At 34.6% G+C, this 22,117-nt stretch overlaps 1 protein-coding gene across 1 annotated transcript in view; it reads left to right on the forward strand.

Annotated features, from left to right (window-relative positions):
- GALR1 (galanin receptor 1) overlaps positions 1-22,117 on the forward strand; it is a 120,895-nt gene that overhangs the window by 62,008 nt on the left and 36,770 nt on the right. Inside the window, exon 2 of the mRNA XM_072411545.1 lies at positions 13,359-13,424. Coding sequence (XP_072267646.1) covers positions 13,359-13,424 — 66 coding nt within the window. The remainder of the gene's footprint in view (positions 1-13,358; positions 13,425-22,117) is intronic.

The raw sequence follows: 22,117 nt of genomic DNA on the forward strand, positions 1-22,117 counted from the left end.
AGGAAACCAGGTTCTATTGTCCTGATTGTGACATTGGACTTTGTGCAGTCCCAAGTTTCAAAATTTGCAATACCTGGGATTTCCACTAATTTATCAATAATATTGCAAGCTTGGACAAATTCAGTGTCTTTAATTTGATTAAATTATTAATTCAACTGTATTGTTAATATATTATTTCATTATTTTTATCATTATTATTTATAATTAATTATATTAGAATTTATGATTTGTGTTTCAAACTTTATTAAACCTGGGAGTTATTCCTAAGAATTACAGGTCCACAATAATAAACAACAAATTTCCATGCAAAACAATGTACCACTTTTGGCATAAAAATTCTGACATAAATAGACCCCCAGGGCGGTTAAGGACTACTTATAAATCACTGGGAGTTGCGCTTATGGGAGTGATTAAATGTTCTTGAGTTGAATGTGAAGGTTGCTATTGGGGGCACAAATGTTTTACCAAAAGATGTGTGAATGTTCTAAAGGGTATTAACTAGAGATTGGTGTTATGGCACTAGTACATTACAAAGCATAAAGTCTGAGTAAATGTCCTGTAATGTGGTTTTCCTTTCTACTTTTATGGTTTACTGTACTATTATTTTCTTTTATTGCAATCTGCTGTCTAAATTATGTACAGACAGCATAAATTGTTGTTACTTTGTTTTTTGGACACCTACCAAGGTACACAATTTGTGCACAGCATGTATGCACCCCTTAATTACAAAAAGGCCTGCTGTGCTTTTATTAACATACTTTTTTTTTTAGCAGAGTAGAGTTACCCTTTCAGTTAAGGCACCGTTGACATGAAGGCCACATAATAGTTCAATAAAAAAAAAAAAAAAAAGAAGGGACAAAAACATGCCATGGTGCTCTCCAAATATCTGTTTTATTGGAAAACCAGCAGGAGACAACTCTTAGCAGGATGCGGCTTATACGTGTCCCTTAGATCTGATCAACAGTCATATATTGTGATCCTATCACATTTACCCAAGGTGCAAAAAGGCGCAAACAGAGAAACCACAGGAGGCTTCCATGCAGTTCTGTTTGTTGTAAAGTACATTTTATTGTTTCCTTATATTTTGAGGTAAATTATTTCCTTCATTGTTTTTACGGGCATTTCAGATTTTTTTACATAAATCATTTACCACTACAGAAATTTTCAGTTTGTCATGTGAAAGTGTATCTCCATTACTTCTTTGCCCTAAATTTACACATTAGATGCAATCAATGTAATTAGCACTTTATTTTCAGTTCTGTTTGTTGTATAGAAGATAGACATATAACTTATACAAATTCAGCATTCTTGGAATCAAGGGTATGCAAATCACTTAAATCGATACATAAGAATTGTTCTTTAGTTCTTGAGGAGTTATACATACTTGTACCATTATTCCTCCTGTAGTGTTTCCTAAGTTAATTTTATTATCAGGGAAACATGAATGGGAAAAACAACTAATGGAATCAGGAGGAGGCTTTCTAAATACATAGAGTGGCAACTCTTACCCCAAATATTTACAATGAATTCACTACAAAAGTGTGTGAATCTCCTTTTACTTTTGATTCATACATTTTTCTAATTGAATGTGAAAAATGTATGCATTTTGGGCAAAATAATCATTTCTTAAGTAGATCACTATATTATAGAAGAATCTCTTTAAACACTGCTGTTTGAGTGCTAGGAATAAAATGTATTTTTTTGCCTAAAGTGACAATTTATTGACATAATTAATAGATTTAATTATGTTTTTATAATCAGTAAAATGAGTAATTTTCATTATAAGGCTACCACTGACTGACCATTTTACTATTTTTGACCTATTACAATTGTTGAGTCCCTTTTATGTTTATGACCATTTCATCTAAAGTTAGAATGCACAACCTGAGGTTAAATATCCCAAATAGTGTCCTGGAATTATAGGATAACAAACACAGAGCAGGTTATCTCTATAAATTTATTCTTTACCTCCTTACATCTGAAATAAAAGTTTTATGCTGTTATTTGCTCCACTTATACCGTGTTTCCCCGATTTTAGGACATCCCCATTAAGTAAGCCACCCCCGATTTTTAAAAAAATAATTAAAATAAGACACTCACCCGTTTATAAGACAGCTCCGGGTATCTGATCCTGCGTGTGTGTCCTTTATGCTGGCTGATCATGAGTGACTTTCAACAATAAATGTGTACTGTAGTCTTCTTCATGGAAAAATAAGACATCCCCTGAAAATAAGACCCAGGGCATATTTTGGCATTTCAAAAAATATAAGAGAGTGCCTTATAATCGGGGAAACAGGGTACATATCTCATGATACAGTGTTTTTTTATTCAGAATTATTGCTGAGACCTGTCTCTTCAAAGTTTGTAGCATTCTTACCCTCCTAACAGTTTCTTGGGAGGACAGAAATTGAGTCACTAATATTGGTGAGCAAAATTTTGTAAAAGCTTTGTTGTGAGATTTTATAGCAGAGTTTTGTGGTTTTAAACAGAAAATAACATACATAAGTTTGGTAAGATCTACTTTCAGTATTTATTACCTCATAGCATGGGAAGACTGTATAGCTTTAGCCAACTGGTCCTTTCAATGTAGGAGGAATTTCCTCTGGCATAAATAAAGAACATGAGTGGTATAGTGGAGGAGATAGAGTCAGTGAAATTACACTATACCATAATGCAGTGGGAGCAGAGTTATAGGGAGGAAAGTCAACATAGATGAACATTGGAAAAGAAGAAAGGGGTATTAATATTACATATTATATACAGGTATATATAATATTAATACTGGCCTTCTACTGGAGATCAAATGCCCCCTTCCCCCCCCCAATCCACCTTCAGTCTGCCATCTTATTTCTTCTTCTCTTCCTGGAGATGACCTTTGTATATTATAACTGGCTGGGCTAAGATGACGTATTTCCCACTCAAGAGCCTATTCATTGTTGCCACAGGCAGGGGAAGCCGGGATTTCCAGGTATCTAGCCAATCAAAGGACTTATGCAGCTCAGCTTTTTTTATAGTTTCTCGGAGCAATCAGGCAGGTAGGAGGAATTTTTGCATGGCATCCCTTGTCCCTGTAACCTGCCTGATAGTGCATTTTTGAAAGTTGAACTTTGGTTCCCCCCTAAAAGGTATTAATGAAAATATAGAAATTATTGCTAATGGGCTGGTATGAACACAAATGTAGCAAGATTTTCCTTTCTATTACAGTGTTCTAAACCATTCTGCAGTTTTTACTGTAACAATATGCATTTTTTTCATACAGTTTTGAAACTGATTGAAGCCTTGGTCTGTAGACAGCTCATGGTTAATATAATAATAAATGGGTGGGCAGTTCACATCTTGAACCAAAGCAAAACTGAGAAACTAAGAATAGAAATAATTTTCATAAAAACATAGAAAGAAAGAATATGTACATAAAGTATGGTTCAGACATTCCTAAAATAGTATGCATGAACACAAGTGGTGGGTCTCCACATTAAAAGCAGGATATAATTCTCTGCCTCCAATATCTTACTCTCTCAATAACCTCTTTGAAGCTTCTATTCTACCAAGTTTGTCACCTAACTTATGTATGCCTAAAAAAGCCTGTACTGTAAAACACACTATGAATAATTGCTGCTTTGGTATTGTTATGAAGATGTGACACCTGACCTAAGGTCTGCTAAGTGCCAAATATGTGTATTTGTGTAGATAAAATGGTGCAGACTGTTTTAGTGATGTTCATCCAACTTATCAGCTTTAGAAGGTGCACCTCACCTTTTTCAAATTTTAGTTACCGATCATCTGTAGGATCCTGCAAGCAATTTTTAGCTACAAAGTTCAAACTAAGCAGTCATAGTATAAAACAAGTAAAGGCAGTATTTAATATGAATATTTAATCTATTGTACACAGTTTTTTTTTGGAGCTACTGTGACAGCTACTATGACAGAAGGCTACTAAGCTACTATAACTTTGAAACAAGGACATTCTTTTACATCATGTGAAATAAATATATTAGAACAATAAATATATTTCAATTTTAAACAAAGAAGCGTTATTAGCCATATATGTAGTATAACATCATATTGTAACGTAAATTATTTGTGTAGCTGTTCTTGTTTTTATCTTCTTTGACTTCTACTGATGAATGCAGAAAGGTCCTGTAAAAGGGACAAAGACAATAACATAACATATAACAAAGACAATAACAATAACATTGTTAGTATATCTTAGTTTGTTAGAAGTTGCTGCATTAGGGAGTTAAGTGTTTTATGCCAGGGCAGTATTTATTACTTAAATTCATAAATCTTTTTGTTCAGGACAAAATCCAGTTTGCAAAGTGAACACAAAGTTTTCTGGCTGCTTCTGTGTCTATGGAAAAATTAATAAACATTGTAATCTTTCATATCTCTACAAGAAATGAACTGCGCTCAATGGAAGATCAAAAATCCCATGTCTTAGTGTGGAATGAACTGCTGTTTTAAACCTAAACTAAGCATGGAGTTTTAAATTTAGAAAGTGTTATTTCCTACTTATTTCTATGTGAAACAGGAATTTCAACAGTTTCCAACAATCCATTGAAAATCTATTTCAAAGATAATTTAACTAATTTATATAGTTCTTTCTTTGTTGTTTTTTTTTTCTTAAAAAATGGCATATATTTAAGTAATTCTAACCAAACTACAATTATTTTAGTTTGGTATTTTTAAAACAGTAGGATTATACTGTTTTTTTTACTCTTTCTTTAGATTTATTGGATAGTGATTTTCAATATGTAATAATAAAACATACTATCTTGCAGTGCATTTAAAATATATATTTAACTATATTTAACTATACAGTTATGTCTGGATTCTGAAATAGCTTTCACAATTATAAATCAATGATGTTTAAGAGGTACGGGTTTCTGGCCACTTCTAGCAAACTTTCCAAAAAAACTACAATAAAACCTAATCTAATACTGTATTGGAAAACTATAAAACAAAGTTTTCGTTATATAAATACTTAAACAGTACTTATTTGTAGCATGTGACCTTGAAACCCAACTCTGGCCCTCATAGATATTTTTCCATCACAAGATGTTTCCAGTCTTCAGGGTTTAATGGCACCCAGAGTGTGTGGCTATAGACATTAAGATTGTTCTATGGAAGTGGGTAGTTTGTAGTTTACAAAACAAATGTATTAAATCAAGTGCCATTATCTCACATCAGCTAAGAGTTCTGCAATTCACAGCAAACAAACTATACAGAAAACACACCTAAACAATCCTTTACCTGCTGCTGAAAGCCATTTCTCTTCTCTAAGTTTAATGGTCACACAGGTTAGACTTATTCCCAACTGAGGTTCCTTATTTCTGCTTGGATACAGTGTAAAACCTTACCAGCTATTTGGCAGTATTACTCCCATTCGTAGGTTGATCCTAAAACATTGCACTGTATCCTGTGCAATGTAAATCCAAACCAATTTTTTTTCATTTCTGAAAAGAAAGATACCAGAAGTGGACTAAATAGTGGTCGGGGTCAGACAGATTTTTTTCTGGCACAGTAGCAGCAAGGGCTGGGCCCTCCAGAGGCCAGGCAACTATCCTATCCTCTATATAGCACAAAAAAATGAGTTTAGAGGCATCTTGCTGGGGTACAGTGGTGGCTTTCCAGTTCTATAGTACAGCGGTCGTCAACTGATGGTCCGCAAGAAAAGTTTGGTGGTCTGCAGCTTTGGACACTGCTACCCCGAGTGGGGTCCCATGACAAGGCTTGCTAGGCTAAAGTTACCAGCCTGAAAATGAAGGGGTAGGAAGAGGGTGTCTCTGGAAGACAATTTTTTCTTCTGGGCTGCCAGATCAGGTCCACTGCCTTTATTAGTGGAAGGAGCATAATCGATTCTCTTTATATTCCTCAATTCCTTTGTGATTGACCTGGGTTAGGCAGGTAGATAAGTAAACTTAGAGTAAAAAAGGATCTTATCTGTGTACGTACATATGTAGAGGGTCATTTATTGAGAAAAAAATGAACATTATTTCAACATATCAAAAAGGCAACTAGCATTTTCAGAAGGAAGTTTACATTGGCAGATTTTTTAGCTTAAGTTACCTTCAAAATGTCACAAGCTGTGTAAAAATACCTTAATAAATAGGGACTTAATGTTTCAATGTGTAATGTATTAGACTTTACATGTTTTACCATGGATATTTATTTTCTAGTTTGCTGGTAGAGTTATTTACTGTGATTGTTTGTAGCTATGATAGAATGAACACGGCTTATCTTTTTTTATTTATTTTAAGCGAATGTGACAAGGTGACTTATTTGTAGGGAGCACATCATGTTACTGAAGCTCAACAAATAAATAAATGAAGGTGCTCTTCTGAAAAATTGTTGTCAGATAAACATGAATATTTTAGTTGGTTTACGTATGCAATCACATGGATGGATTGTATTGATGATGTCCTGTCCACCTTAGCAGAGGCATAATTAGACATGGCTCTACAGGTTTCAGTTCTAAAACATACTCTGGGATTCATTTTTGTGAGCTCTGTTATTCCTGTAATTTTGAAAGATAGAAAATTACTTTTGCCTGACAAAACGTTGATGGTAAATTAACTGAACACTGTTTCATAGTGCTTTTTCTCCACAACAAGCAGTCTGCTGCTTGCCATAACTAAAATAACATTTTGGGCATCAAATCAAGTTATAGAAAATCTTTCTATTATACATCGGATTTTGAGATTTGTTCTTATGATATATTATTGTTATTATTATTCTATACTAATTAAATTCCAAATTAGGGGCGTGATCAAGGGTTCTCAGGTGATATAAGTTCTGGGTAAACCCATATTTGAGCATACTCACTTGTGGCTTGGGAAACAAGTGGGTCTGAATATGTGGAGGTAAAAAACAAATGAGTTGAAAACATAAGGGGTTGCATCTCTACAAGTACCTACACATCCACGATTATATTCCAAGGAATATTGCCTGTGCCGTGTGCAACACTGGAAAGGCAACAGAAGCTTAGACAGCTAAACGCATGGCTCGAGTCCTGCTCTAAAAGGGAAGGGTTTGGTTCTTAGAGCACTGGGCTGACTTTTCAGTGGGGTACAAACTATATGCCAGAGACAGTTTGCACCTAAATGGAATGGGTTCTGCTGTGCTAGGAGAAAGGATTATGGGAATGGTTAAAGGCTATTTAAGCTAGGACAGAGGGGGGGAGGTGGTGACAGAAAGGTCTGATAAGGGACATTCATCAGTGGAGGGAGGATTGGGGAAAGTTGGTGGGAGGGCTATGGATAAATATAGGGCGTTTCCCATGTTACACACAAATATTGGATTGCTCAGCATTAATTGTACTGAAAAACAAAAAGATTTGGCCAACAGTGCTGGTAAATGTAGCAATGGTTTAAGAAACCTGTTCATCAATCCTAGAAGTCTTGCAAACAAAATAGGGGAGTTGAAAGCCTTAAAGAATGACGTGCATTATGACTTAGTTGGTATTGCTGAATCCTGGCTTTGTTCTGGGCTGTCAATATTCCTAGTTATACTGTCTTTCGTGGTGGCGTCTGTCTGTATGTGAGAAGTGATCTGAACGTGAATGTGAAAGAAGAAATTGTTGATGGAGCATGTGATGATGTTGAGACATTATGGGTGGAGTTGCATATGAGGAAGCATAATACACATATACAAGATGAGGATGCATAATACACAATACTCAGTGCAAATGAAGAAATAGAGAATCAATTACTTGCACAGATGAAAAGGGCTGCAAAGTCTGGCACAGTTGTAATAATAGGTGATTTTAACTACCCTGACATTTACTGGAGTAATGGCATTACAGGTACAGTATAAGGGCAGAATTTTATTAATTTAATACAAGATAATTTTATGTTACAGTTTATAGAAGCCCCAAATAGAAATTATACTCACCTGGACCTAATTTTTTCTAACAATGCAGATCTTATAACAAATGTGCAGATAAAAGAAAATCTGAGCAATGTATCAATGCCCATAATATGATTTAATTTATTGTACATTTGTAAACAGGAAGCAAAAATAGGACAGATAAGATAGAACAAATTTTCTATTATTAAGGGTGGCTCTCCATGACTTGGACTGGGGGGGGGGGATTTTGTCCTGAAGGAACACAGAACAGACATGGGAATATTCAAGTCTGGTATACACAAAAACACTGCAAAATATATTCCAATGTGTAATAAGTTTAAGAGGCTAAAACTAAAACCTATGTGGCTCACAGCTAATGTTAAAAAAGTATCAAAATAAATGCAATTCAGATCTGGTCTTACAAAATGTTTGTAGCTGATTTCTCAGAGTGCCAAATAGATTCTTCGTTATCACATACAAGTTAATCTCAGGTTGGAGCCTTCATAAAAAAACTTGCATAAATCACTGTTTTTACCCTAATTGACCCTAACCAACTACTTTTGTCCCATGTCTTTTCTTTAATATTTTGTTTCTTTTTTTTTCCATTTTTCTAGTCATTATTATTTAAAACGTACTTGCACATTTGTTTTCAGTCTATAACTGGCACACAAAGCCAGTTATAAACTAAAACCACTGGAAAATCAATAAAACTATCAAGATCAGGGTTGTGAGTTCTAGAAGAAGCTGCACCAGTATTTAAATTAATTGCAACAGGATCTGTTTGAGAAATACCAGGAATTATGAAAATTATGCAGCGCTGGTATTTTTGCCACTTTCCTCAATTTGTATGCAGGTATTTGGAGCTAATGTGCTCCAAGCATATCCAACATAACTTACCACATACACAGATCATTTATCACTGAATTAACTAGATTTAGTTGATATTTTAAATGTTAACAGAGTCTTTTTTCTAACTAGGAAAAAAAGATTATGATGTATACAACAATAACTAAACTGAATCTGGTCTACCTTTCGGGTTGCTACCTCGCTGGTGAAAGAAAGACTTATTGCCAGAGCTATTAAAATAAAAGAGATCACCATGCTGGTATTTTGTTTCAGAAAAGGTGGTAAACCAAATTAGAGCTCAACAATATTTTCAAAAGTTAACATTTACATTATAGTCATCCACTTCTGGTTTGCACTATTCTATGAATATATTATGTTACTTTACCTTTCCCGTATGTCCTTCCCACTATATATTATATGTATTTCCAGACTTTCCTCATAAGGGTCTAAATTTCATTAGGGTTTAAATTCTGGCTCATGTTCTGACTCATATACCCTTTAGCACTTTATTTTCCTACATTACCTTTAATTTCTGTTCTATCCTTTTATCATCTCTGACAAAACACTCTTTTACCTAATAGATATTTTCTCCCCATTCATTACAGTGTTAATTCAGTAGAATGCATTATTATACAATGAGTTATTTTACCTATTTATTTTTATATGAAAATATCTTGTTCAAAATAAACATTGCATATGTATGAACAAGTTTTCAATTGAAATAGATATTTCACTGTTGAAAGCTGATATTTCTTGTGAATCATTATGTACTCTTATGAATTTCTATTTTATTCTCCTTTTTCTGCTGTCCTCACTACATTCCCCAAAAGAACCCACTTGTACTTTTATTTTTAATGAGTGTCAGTCAAATACGCAAGTGATTTCTTCATGCAAGATTTGCATCAATAAAATGATCCCTTTTGAGAATGAACAAATTCAGTATGTCTTTAAAGCTAATAATTATACAGCACAGCATATTAAATATGCACTAAAGATTGTATGAATGTGGTTATTCCTGACATTGCTGTCAGCCTGGGAATGTCAGAAAAAACTGGCCTGTGTGAGAACATCTATGATTTAAATCACTCACTCTGACAATTGGGAAACTTTGATTATTTTTCAATATAAGATTTTTGGTAATCCTTTCTGAAGCATGAATATTTTCACCTTATTTTTAGTATAATGTTTAAACTTTTATCTTGTACAAAAGGTTTTTCAGCTATAACTGGGTGGATATTCAATGCCGACAGCCTTCTATCACATTGTGGAATTTTCTACAATTACCCAGTTTGTGCTGTGTTTTGCTCAAAGCTTACCTACTGTAGTATAGATAGGTTCTGTTCATATTACTCTTGTAATCATTGTAAGTGTGGTGGAAATGACCTGAGACAGTTAAAATACAGCTATTTACATGTTCATGTGTTGGGCCTGATTTATAAAAACTGGCGAGCTGGAGAGTATACACTTTCATCAGTAAATCTGGGTGATGCAGCAAATCTGGAATGGATCTAGTCCACGATTCAAAATCGCTAGCAAATAGCAAATGACTTTGAAGAAATCCATTCAAGGTTTTCTGGATCACCCAGCTTCACTGATGATTGTGTTTCCTCTCCAGCCCTGGGGAGCTTTAATAAATCATGCCCATTATCCTCACTGTGTACAATGCTTCTTTAAGATTTGTCATTCACAGAGTTAATTTTGTTGATGTACTCATCGGTGACGTCAGTGTAATTACAGGCTATGAATTACAGAACAGATAAGCATCAAAAAATCATCTGGCTGAAAATGTCAAACTAGTAATATCAATCTGTAAGCAATAGCAAATGTCATCAGTGAAGGGTTGTAGTAAAAGCTTGATATTTACTCATTGTACATGTTTTTTCCCATAGTGCTCATCTGACATGCAATATTATGTAGGCTTAGTTGATTTTTTATGCTAAATTTATGTATGTAATGCAGATTACATTTAATAAACTGATCATATTCATGCCTTGGAAACTTTTTCGCTGTTAATATTTCTTTCATATAGGTTTGGTGGTGCCCAAACACAACAGAGAAAGTGACTGATGTTCATTTACATCATTTTTAATGAACACAGTCACATATTGTTTTATTTTATTTTTCCATATGTGAAACATTTCACATATGATCCAGGTAATGTTTAAAAAAAATAAAACCTGCACTAAAGAAATATGTAGCCTGTCATTTCAGATCACTTGTCACTTATAGGCTGCTGTGCTAATCTTATGGTAATCTTATGCTAATCTTATGGTGCTTCAATGACTTGCAACTAGTATGTAAATCTGTTCTGACTTTGCTCCTTACCTCCCGCATGCTTGTGCCATTATATGTACTTGCTCAGTTTAAGGAGCAATGACTCAATTGTGAGAGAAAAAAAAGTGCCATGGGATGAGAATACCAATAAAGACGATACAAATAAAACTATTTAGAGGCTTGACCAAAATATAACAAAAATATTAACATAGAGTAGTGATGTCTATTGTTCAACTTTGAGGGCTCTGTTTATAAAACAATACATTACATGTAAGAAATTAAAAACTAAATACTAATCAGTTGTGTACTGATTAGGCAACAATATTCATGCACTTTGATATAAAATGTTCATATAGATTAACTTGTTTAAACTGACAATTTGCTAAGTGTAGGTTGTATCTTTAAAATCTGTGATTTATAGGGAAAATATAGTGGTTATTTATTTATCCTCCTAATCTTTCCCAATGTGTATGACTGTAAAATTGTGAGCTTCTTTGGTGAACATGGGGGTGTTGTTTTGTGTACAAGGGGGTGCTGAGAAGTTCCTGGCTTTGCCCCGAAAGAAGAGAGCCAGAGTTATGAAATAACACATTTATTCAACATATTCCCCCGAGACTGATGCACTTTGTACAGAGTAGTTGCAGCTTTTCCAGACAGTTCAAATAAAAGACCTTTGGTTGGGCCACAAACCAGCTTTCAGCAGCATCTTTGACGTCAGAAATGTCTTCAAAACGTTGCCCCTTCAGCTGTTTCTTCAAATTCGAGAACAGATAATAGTCCGAAAGGGCCAGGTGTTCAATTTGGCAGCCACATCGTTGGAAATGTGTGCAGTGCATTGTCCTGAAGAAAAAAGGATCCTTTTGGTCAACTTTCCACTGTGTTTCATCTTAATTGCCTCCTACAGCTGGTCCAGGAGGTTAGCATAATACTGTCCGGTGATACTAGAGCCCTGAGGTAGTTGGTTCACCAACAGAATACCGCCTTTGTCCCAAAAAAGCAAGATATCCAGGTTTTGACAGTGCTGTGGGAAGGACCCTTCTACACCAGTGTTTGTGACATCTCAGTGTGAATGTCCTTTGCTGACTTTTCCTGGAGAAACAAAAACTTCATGACAGCCCGTAACTCCAACGGCTTGAAACTTGCTTGTGCCTTTGCCATCACAGCTTCTCACTAAAAGAAAAAACAGTTTTAGGAATCGTAAAGACGTGATATTTGCACAGTTACATACTAAGATATTAGCCTGTCGTATGCCCCCACACTCATTTTTCTATTTCATCTGGAAGGGGGAGAAGCCAGGAACTTGTCAGCACCCCCTTGTAGTGTTCTCCTGCTTATTTTACACATCTTTTAGCACATTTGTTACTCTGACTAGTTTTTCCTTTTTTCTTATTTATTTCTTTTTCAAACTATATCTAAGCCAATCCTTTTTTTGATAAAGTAGGGTATAGTAAAAACTTCTGGAAAGAAAAAGAAAGAAGATTTACTTTAACTTGCTGTCCGGTAGACCTAACACATTTGAGAGGATATCCAGTGTGAGGGATATATTCTCTGACAGTTTATTATAGGAACAAGTTTTGTATAGGAAGATTTCAGTCTTGGATTTGCCTTTAGTTACATTCCTGGTGACCTTGTTGACCAGGATAATTAGAGAAAGAGAATATTCCTAATTGGGACACAACAAGAAAATCTGACAATGGTTCTAACATCTCAAAAAAAATAGCTTTCATTTGGTTAGCACTTTTGTGTTTAGGTGTTGTTGAACATTAAGGTTAAATTATTCTACTGAAAAGTAAATAGATAGCTTGGAAAAAGGGAACCAATTATATACTTTAATTTTGAACATATTCTGAGTTATGTTTTTTTAAAGCTATTTTACATTTAGAAACACCAAACATTTATAAAGAATAAAATATTGTCATTGTAACCTGGAAGAATATCCACCAAGCAATGTTTTAGTGATTTTTAGGTTTACTACTTTATAAATAGTCCACAAAGTAATACAAGTGTAGAAGTGCTATAAAACATGTTAAGGGATATGTGACTATGACACTGTTTAAATTCTATTGTAAATGTCACCCAAAAAAGGAAAGTTAGAAAACTGAATTTGACTTCTATTGCTAAGCACTTGTCTTTGTGGAAGTTATTATTGATCCTTGAAGGTATGGTTGACTGGTACAATCTTAAACAATTTATTCACATAGGTTGGTGAGGTGACTAAATACTTTGTGTTTCAGCTCTGGTAATCAAACAATGTGCGTAAGTATTTATTATTCAAAGAAGCCAAGAAAACTTAGAATAGCAAATATTTGCTGTAGCAGAACATGACTGATGAGACTTGGCATAGCAATTGTTATTCACTATAAATTATACATTTTGTGTTCTTATCTTTACAGGTTCTTAACCATTTGCACAAGAAGTTAAGAAACATGTCAAAGAAATCTGAAGCTTCAAAGAAAAAGGTCATTTTAAACAGTATTTTATTATTATTTAAATAAAAAACCTGCATGAAAAAATGCATCAATTTTTGACTAGGTAAAAGATTGCTTGGGTTGCTGGTTCAGGAATAGAGACGCACAGGCCACTTTTCTAAACATTGATCTACAATGTACAGAAAATATTTACATTTTGTTTTCCACTACAGACAACTGTGTGCTGCTTTTATTCCTGGTCCTATAACACAATTAATACATTTATTTGTTCATTTATTTAAATATAATATATTTTGATTTACATTGGGTACTTACAAAGGAGGTAAGTTTTACTATCATCTTTGGCTTACCTACATTGCATTAGATTGAAGTTCAGTGGAACTATACATATAATGCTCTGTTATTGACCCATATGAAAACCACAAGTAATTCTCTTCATAGTTTTCATCAAGTTTGACACTAAATATCAGATGAAAGTTAACTGTGGGCGTCACTTGAATGTCACAATTTGGTTGTTTTTTTGCAGATTAGTATTTTTTATCAGTATTTTTATTAAATAGTTTTATAGTCAAACCTAGAAAGATACAGTAGGTTATCCACATAATTTCTAACTATATCCATGGAAACCATAGCAACAAATTTGTGAAAAAAAAAGAGATTTCTTTTTTAAGATAAGTAGAACATAAAGTACTTTGTGTTGAACACAGTAATACATTTATTAAAAACATTGTTTTCTTAATAAGTGCATTTTTTACTACACAAAGTTTGCAAAGAGATCGTCAGTTTAGTTTTTCTGCAAAAAGCAAAAGTATTTTGTGAGTCAGTGGATGTACTTTGCCAAACGGATTACCTTCTTCCACTTTGCACAACACATATCTGGTGTTGAGTGCCTGTTTCTTTATAGGGTCCTGTCCATGCATTTATTTCCTGATGATTGACTTTTACAGAAAAGGAACGTTGGGGATTAGAGGGACACTTGTCCTTTTCACACATGTGAATCCCCTTTGGATCAACTTTGAGGGTTGGATTACTTACTTATGAACTTTGTAAGAAAATAAATCAACTAGATTCACCAAAGATTCACACTAACAGAAATCAGTTCACTTATTCCTAGTAAGCAATGAGTTATATTCTGAGTGGTCTAAGATTCTAAATACTGTGTCCTGTCCTCCAGATGTGCTAATCTTTTGTTAAGTAATAGGAGTATGTATGCAACCTTTGACGCTCATCAAGTCATCACTATTGTGGATAGATTTACATTGCTGTACAACATGATTGACTTTGGATTACTTCTAGCAATATTTAAAACATGATGAGCTAATGACGAGGAAAGTTAAGGATGTATGATAGATATAAAAATAACAGACCAATTAGGATATATACATATATACATCCACAAATCAATAAAAATGTTTTATTAATGATGATAATGTTAATTTTGTAGTAAGACAACAGGCAATACTAGGACTATACCTTTGCCTTCTGCCTGGCTTCTTTTGAGCAGAGCTTCCACAGTTTAGTTTCTCTGTAAGTGAACACAGGTTCACTTAACTTTGATAATCACCCTTTCTATTCCATGATAAAGTAATTAACTGCAACACATAATAAAGATCTGACACTTTTTAGAACATATAAGTCTCTGTTCCTGTACTTAAGAATGAGACTTTATTGTAACTCATTGAAATACTTATTTTAGCATGGTATTTGTTTTTTAACTTTTGTTTTTTAGTTGACCTACAGTATTTATCGTATTATTTTATAATTTGCTAGCAGAGTTACAGACATACAAAATAATGCATGATTTAATTTAAGCATAGTTTATTGTACAGAACAGATATTTCAGAAATTCATTTTCATTTGAATTTAGCAACCAATTTTGGTGCATGACATCTTTTGCAGCATTCAGTCATCCTCTCATGTGACCAAAGAAAAAGGTCATGCACTTCTATTATACAAGTCTCTTATTTAGAAACTAATTTATACCACTTAGATATGCTTATTAGAAAAATAATGGTTGGCTTAAGTACTTTTACAGATCCATGAATATCAACTAGTAAGATGAATATGTTATTGTACTATGAGGACATGAACAGCGACCATACTTTTAATTTCCAGCTTCAGTTGCTAAAAATGATTTCATTATGTAAATTACCATGTATTTTCCTAGAAAATTGAATATTTACCATACAAATGTGCTTCATAGTGGAATTAACATTTGTACAAATGTTTTTCCAAAGCCTGGCTACTGCCATAGAGACAAATAATTAAGACCAACATTGTAGCTATAAGAACACATCCTACTATTTCAAAGCTAATGGAAATGACAATCATTGGGTTAATATGTAAAGCAGACAATCAACGTATTTGTTGTCTTATATATAAGCTGGTTTATCAAGCTGCATGCAAAAAGCAATCGTAATTTGAAACCCAACAATTTGTAAAGAAAACTACATTGGCTTATGATTGGTTGGATTAGTTTTATCACCATAAATAAAAAAAATTTGATTGGTACATAGTCAGTAGAATTATGGTGATTCATATTACGGTGGTCTGTATTTTCCTGGGTAGGTAAAACACTTGAAAAATAGTCTGTGTGGTATACTTGTAATTTGGTGTTTATTTTTACTGTTAGTGTTTATTTTTCAGGTGAAGATAAACATAAAGCAGAAACTTAGTAGTATAGTACAAATATGTCAGGTCCTAAATATTCTTGCTAAATGTATAATGCTATATATATATATATATATATATATATATATATATATATATTAATTTATATATATATATATATATATGCATGTCCAGATGTCTGATTTCTTAAATGTAACTACAATTTAGAAGAAACCTGGCAGCTTCTGCATAGTTAAACTCTTTAAACATTTTTAGTAGTGTGAATGTAATGGGAATTTCCATCCCAAATAAAGAACATATCATCACCATATATGGATTGTAATAATATTTCCAAATTCTGCCATTTCTCAGAATATTTGTATGAATATAAACATCAATTTCAAAGTGTGAAGTGTGATATTAACAAGGGTGAATTATGTGAATGACTCTTGAATTTGGATCAAATAATACATTGAAATATGGTTTGTATAAAAGTACAAGCACATTACATTCCCAGAGAGAATATAAAAGGTAACATTCTTTGAAATCCAATGCTTTCTAGCCAACACATTTTTGTAATTATAGAAAAGATATTATGTAGAGAAGAATAGCTTGAAAGCAAAACACCTATCTTTTGTTTTAATGAAGGACTATAAAACAGATAATTATTATAAAGTGTCCTGGGAAGCTATGTCCGAATGAAAATTAGGTCATTCAAAAATGTAACAGTGAAGATAAATTTGATCACAAACTGCTGTACAGTTTGAACTACATCCACCTAAACTAGCCACAGTGAGCAGACAGAAAGTCCAAATGGTAGTTGTATGTTAAAAAAAGAACTGTCTGAAGGTTTTAAATTAATGAGCAGAATGTCAAGACACCACTGGTATAAGCCTAAACAGTAACTGGAATATTATTTTTGCAGTCTGGAACGTAACTGTTATGTGCCAACATTTTTTTAATCTTGTCTAAAAAAGGCATACTGCATGTTTATACAAGTAAAGTGCTGCAGTTATCTTGTTTTCAGCAGGAAACTCACTTCTATTCCCAGACCTTCGATTATCGTGGCACAGGTTAATGTGTAATAAGTTACTTCCTTCCACTATGTGTGGAGAAAGAATAAATAACATGTGGAATGTCTAAAGACACAGTAGTGCATTAGATATTTCCTGCAGACTTTCTCATATATTAAAAGTCTTTCAGTTCTTGTTATGTTCTCTAATAGTTTCTTGTAACTCCACGGAAATCTTTAAGGTTTCCAAGGATTTAATTTATTCCAATATCCGCATTAATGACTCCTAAAATGTGACGTGATCATTTTTATACAAGCTGTACTGTTAAATAAAAAAAAAACAATATCAAACATGAACAGCATTGCTACATTTTTATTGAATGTAATTTAGAAATTTTGAAAAAGAATGTGTCAACCCTTATACTTAGAAAATAATGCAAATTCTTTTGTAATAATAACGTTAACTAAAAACTCCTGCCAGGATGGAACCATGAACAATGTTAGACGACCTCTGTACTCCTTACACATGTCAGATTCTCGTCCAAGACGAGTCCGACAGCTCATATCGCCTGAGAACCATTTGATGTGTGTATTGCCTTAGCACATTGCTTTTATTTGTTCATAGCTTCATTTATTGCCTTAGCTTCATTTATCATAATACTGCACATATACAATGTGATCACAGTGTCCAACCTATCTCTTTTTATCACTACTTTCCACTTTCTAGTTCATTACCAGGCTACATTCCTCTATCTGTCATCTCAGCCACTCTCTGGTTTTTAATCCAAGCACTGGGGGTTGGAACCAGGGACTGGGAAGCTAGGTATCATCAACCCTGGGGGCCTTGACACCATAGGCAATGGCGTTGGCAGCCAAGTTGGAAATCCAACCCTTCATTATATCATTTGTACATTAAAAAGTAATCCTAGCATTTGTTTAGAGGACAATTTAACCTTCCTTGTGTGGGCTTGCTAGAGAGTTATCAGTACTGATCCTGGGAGCCTCTGTGGGGGACTTAACAGCCTCACATTTGCTTAACATTTCTGATCTGACAGTGGGTGAATACAGGTTAAATAATAAAGCACACCATCCCTAATGTATAAGGTTGCACAGTAAAGAATATAAAGGAATTTAGTTTGTATTGTACTTGCCTGGTTTTGTAAACTACTTTTTGCTTTTATTTTTTTCCACTCCTTTAAACATCAAATTATATGAATAAACATCAAATTATAAGGATATATGAAAATGATGATCTCTGGCAAAAATCTAATGTTTGTGCAGAAGTTCCCTGACGTTGTTCAGGGATCTGTCCTATTACATCGTTAAATTGCCAACAAAAGGGACTACTTTTTCCAAAAGGGAGAATTCGGACTGGCAACTCCCACTGTCCTCCACTCTTAGAACAACAGGACTGTTATGTTTGTATAGTGCTTTTATTATGTTATTTGAAGCAAACAGACACTAAAAAAAGTGTTTTTCTGCAAGCCATTCTAACTTTTGTAATGTTAGAATTTCTGCAAGCCATTCTAACTGTAGATGTGATTCCAAGCAGCAGCACCACAAGAGCTTTTAGTTTAAATTCACCAGTGCTCAGACAATGTTTCTGTATCCTTAAAAAGCATTAAATGAGCTGTGCTTGTTATGTACAGTAATTCATTCTCAAGGATCCTCAAAGATCATAGTTAAGACACCACAGTCAGGTTTTAGTTGGTTTCTAACAGCTTAAAGGCCCTATTGATTGTTCACATTCGAAGGCTAGTACCCTGCCAGGATTTTTATGCAACCAAAAAGTAACTGGGGATAAGTGCCACATGTTTAATTCAGATTTATCTTGGCTATAAGTTGTATCTTCAGCCATTCTACAATATTATTTCCCATGACTTTCCTAGACTTCAAATATTTATTTTCATTAATTATTTTATCAATCTTTTATTGTAGCCCAGTGCTATTGTCCAATGCTCTTTCTTTGGGTGACCCTAATTTTACTCCAGCCTATTACATCAGTAAAGATTTTCACTTGTACATTCAACATTACCTTTAATACATTTAAGCACCTAAATTTGGCGATATTATATAAACTCTTCAAACATTTATATTCTTTCTCAAATCAGCTTTCCACGTCCCAACAACCGAACTGTCGGTTGTTGGGACCATTATACCTGTCAATCATCCAGGTGCAAATGTTTGGTACAGTCTGCAAGTACTCTTTCAAAATGGAAAGGATTAACCTCCCTAGCGGTTCATTTCTTTCTGGATTTATATGTCAAAAAGCGGTACATTTTTTTCATGAAAGTTTTTTTTTCATTGTAGGCCTGTAATTCTTAGGCATAACTTACCAGAATATGTGCAAACAAGAATCTGAGAAAAATAAAGTTTGAAACACAAAATCATATCATATTAATAATAATTAAGTTTAATAATAAACTTTAAATTAAAAAAAAAACAAAATCTGAGGTTTTTATGATTTTTCTCATAAACTAATAAACAACTAATAAACATCCCAGGTGTGATATATTTTGAAACAAGGGACAGCACAGAGTCCAACATTACAATCTGGGCAGTAGAACCGGGTTTCCTTCTTATTTTTCTCCCGGTGTCATCACGCTTAGCGCAACACACCACGCACATCCTGGTTGGCGCTTCTTTTCTTGCGCTTGGTGGTATGTGGTCCATAAAGTGGCAACCAGTCAGGCGTTCTGGGTTCACCACCGTGGTAGCACGGCGTCCAACTCTATCCTTTTCGTCTCTTTGATATTTTAGACTTATGGCCCCACAAATTTGCCAGATAAAATCATGGTGAAGTACAGGCCTGTCATTCTTTGCTTTGAAAAGAATGAAAGCATTCCAAAGACATTGTTCTACCAGATGCCTAAACATTTTTTTATAATATTTTTTCTTGTGTTTTCTAACAGCAGGATAAAAAGTCATCGCCTGGTCAGCTCTATCAACACCCCCCATGGTGCTGTTGTAGTCCAGAACAACCTGTGGTTTCACAATGTCTTTTCCTCCTCTTGTTCTAGCCATAGCAGTGGCGGTGTTGTGTACAGTGCTCAAAAGGCACAAATCTTTTTTGTCATGCCATTGCAGGGCCATCATTTTTCCTTTTTGCCAGGCAACTATTTCTCCAGTTTTCAGCTTTTGTTTGCTAAACATGGGTGGCATTTCTCGACGATTAGCCTTAACGGTGCCATAGGCATCAGTTTATGCTTTATCAGGAACTCAAATAATTCAGAGGAGCTGTAAAAATTATCGGTGGTAACACAATATCCTTGATTCAGCAATGGCTCCATTAGAGAAGGCACAGATGATGTCGCCACTCCTTAGCTGCTGAATCTGGGGCTAAATTTTGTGTCTCTCCCAGTGTAAATGAGGGTGTTCCATATGTACCCTGTTGCTGATTCACACAGCATGAAGGACTTGACTCCCAATCTGGCCCTCTTAGATGCAATATATTGGATCCAGCTGAGCCTCCCCTTGTAGGCCATTAGACTTTCGTCTATGCTTACTTCTCTTTGGGGGACATAGCTATCTCTGAAGTTCTCCAACAATATCTGATACAACTCCCAGATTTTTTTCAGCTTGGGCGCAGGATGTGTGGTCTCATCAAAAGTTTCATTATTTGAAAAATGTAGAAACTTCATTATTAGGCAAAAACGATACTCAGACATGACTGTTCCAAAAAAAGGGTAGCGATCAGCCTATAAGTTGACCAATACCACTTCTGCAGGGGCTTCCTCACCACTCCCTGCAGAATAATTAGATCCAGAAATAGCCAAATGTCCTTTTCAGTGACAGGTTCCCATTTTCTGGTCCTGGAAAACCTGCTGGATGTGGCAGCTAACTGTTGCTCGGCGTACCTGTTGGTTTCCTCAACAATTTTTTGTATGGCTTTGTCATTCAGAAATAGCTCCAGGTACGCCAGGGGGTTGTGCTTCACGTCTTCTTTCAGTACAGGCTCCCCAGTGAATGGGAATCTTGGGGGCACTGGCTGAGGCTGACTGATATCAAGATGCGGATGTCACTAACCTCAGTGTCCGAATCGCTGTCACTTTCTGTGTCCGATGACAGGTTTCCAGGGTAATCACTGTCACTTGACTCTACTTGCGATTCCAAGTTGCTCTCGCTGTCTGCAAGTTGTTCATATGCAGCTTGACTTGAGAGACGCCTTTTGGATGCCATGGCAGAGGTCAGGGCTGGTCATTTATTTATGATAAATAAATGATTTATTTATCATTTATTTATCGCTGCTTTACCTACCCCGACTGTGACTCGGGGTTACCACTCTTAGCAAGTTTTTTCTACCCCGAGTCACACTCGGGGTTACCGCTAGGGAGGTTAAAATATGGAGCAAGTACATACAAAACAGTAAAGTTGGAATAGGGAAACCTACTGGTAGACCAAGGGTGGCGCCAAGGCATCAAAACAAAAAATAGAACAAAATGTTTGTAACTAAACTGTAGGAGATCGTCAGAAGGAAATGGCATTTATATACATAGAAGCCAAACCTAAACCATCATAAACACCTAAACAGAAAAAATAGAAGAGAAGCTAAAGAGAAGAAGTCATGGACTGTGGATGATTGGATGAAAGTAATATTCAGTGATAATTCACTATTGTTGTTGATTACTGTTTGAAGAACAAGCAAACTTCCAAACTTCCACAATAAGGGCTCGATTTATAAAACAGTGAATCAGACAGTATTATTATATACTTTATTAATATATATATATATATATATATATATATATATATATATATATACACACATATATAATATTATTAATAAACTTTTTTTTATAGTGCCAACATATTATGTAGTGCTGTACATTAAATAGGGGTTGCAAATGACAGAAAGATACAGACAGTGACACCAGAAGGAGGTGAGAACCCTGCCCAGAAGAGCTTACAATCTAAGAGGTGGGGAAGTAGCACAAAATAGGAAAAGAATATGGAATGGTGGGTAAGTAGTGAGGTTTTTAGAAAACAGGTAAGCAAGTTTAAAAAAGATGGGTTTTGAGTGCTCTTTTAAATGAGTAGAGAGTAGGAGCAAGCCGAATAGGACAAGGAAGACCACTTCAGAGAGTTGGGGCAGCTCTGGAAA

This window comes from Pyxicephalus adspersus, chromosome 5 (assembly GCF_032062135.1).
Source record: "Pyxicephalus adspersus chromosome 5, UCB_Pads_2.0, whole genome shotgun sequence".
Classification (NCBI taxonomy): Eukaryota; Metazoa; Chordata; class Amphibia; order Anura; family Pyxicephalidae; genus Pyxicephalus; species Pyxicephalus adspersus.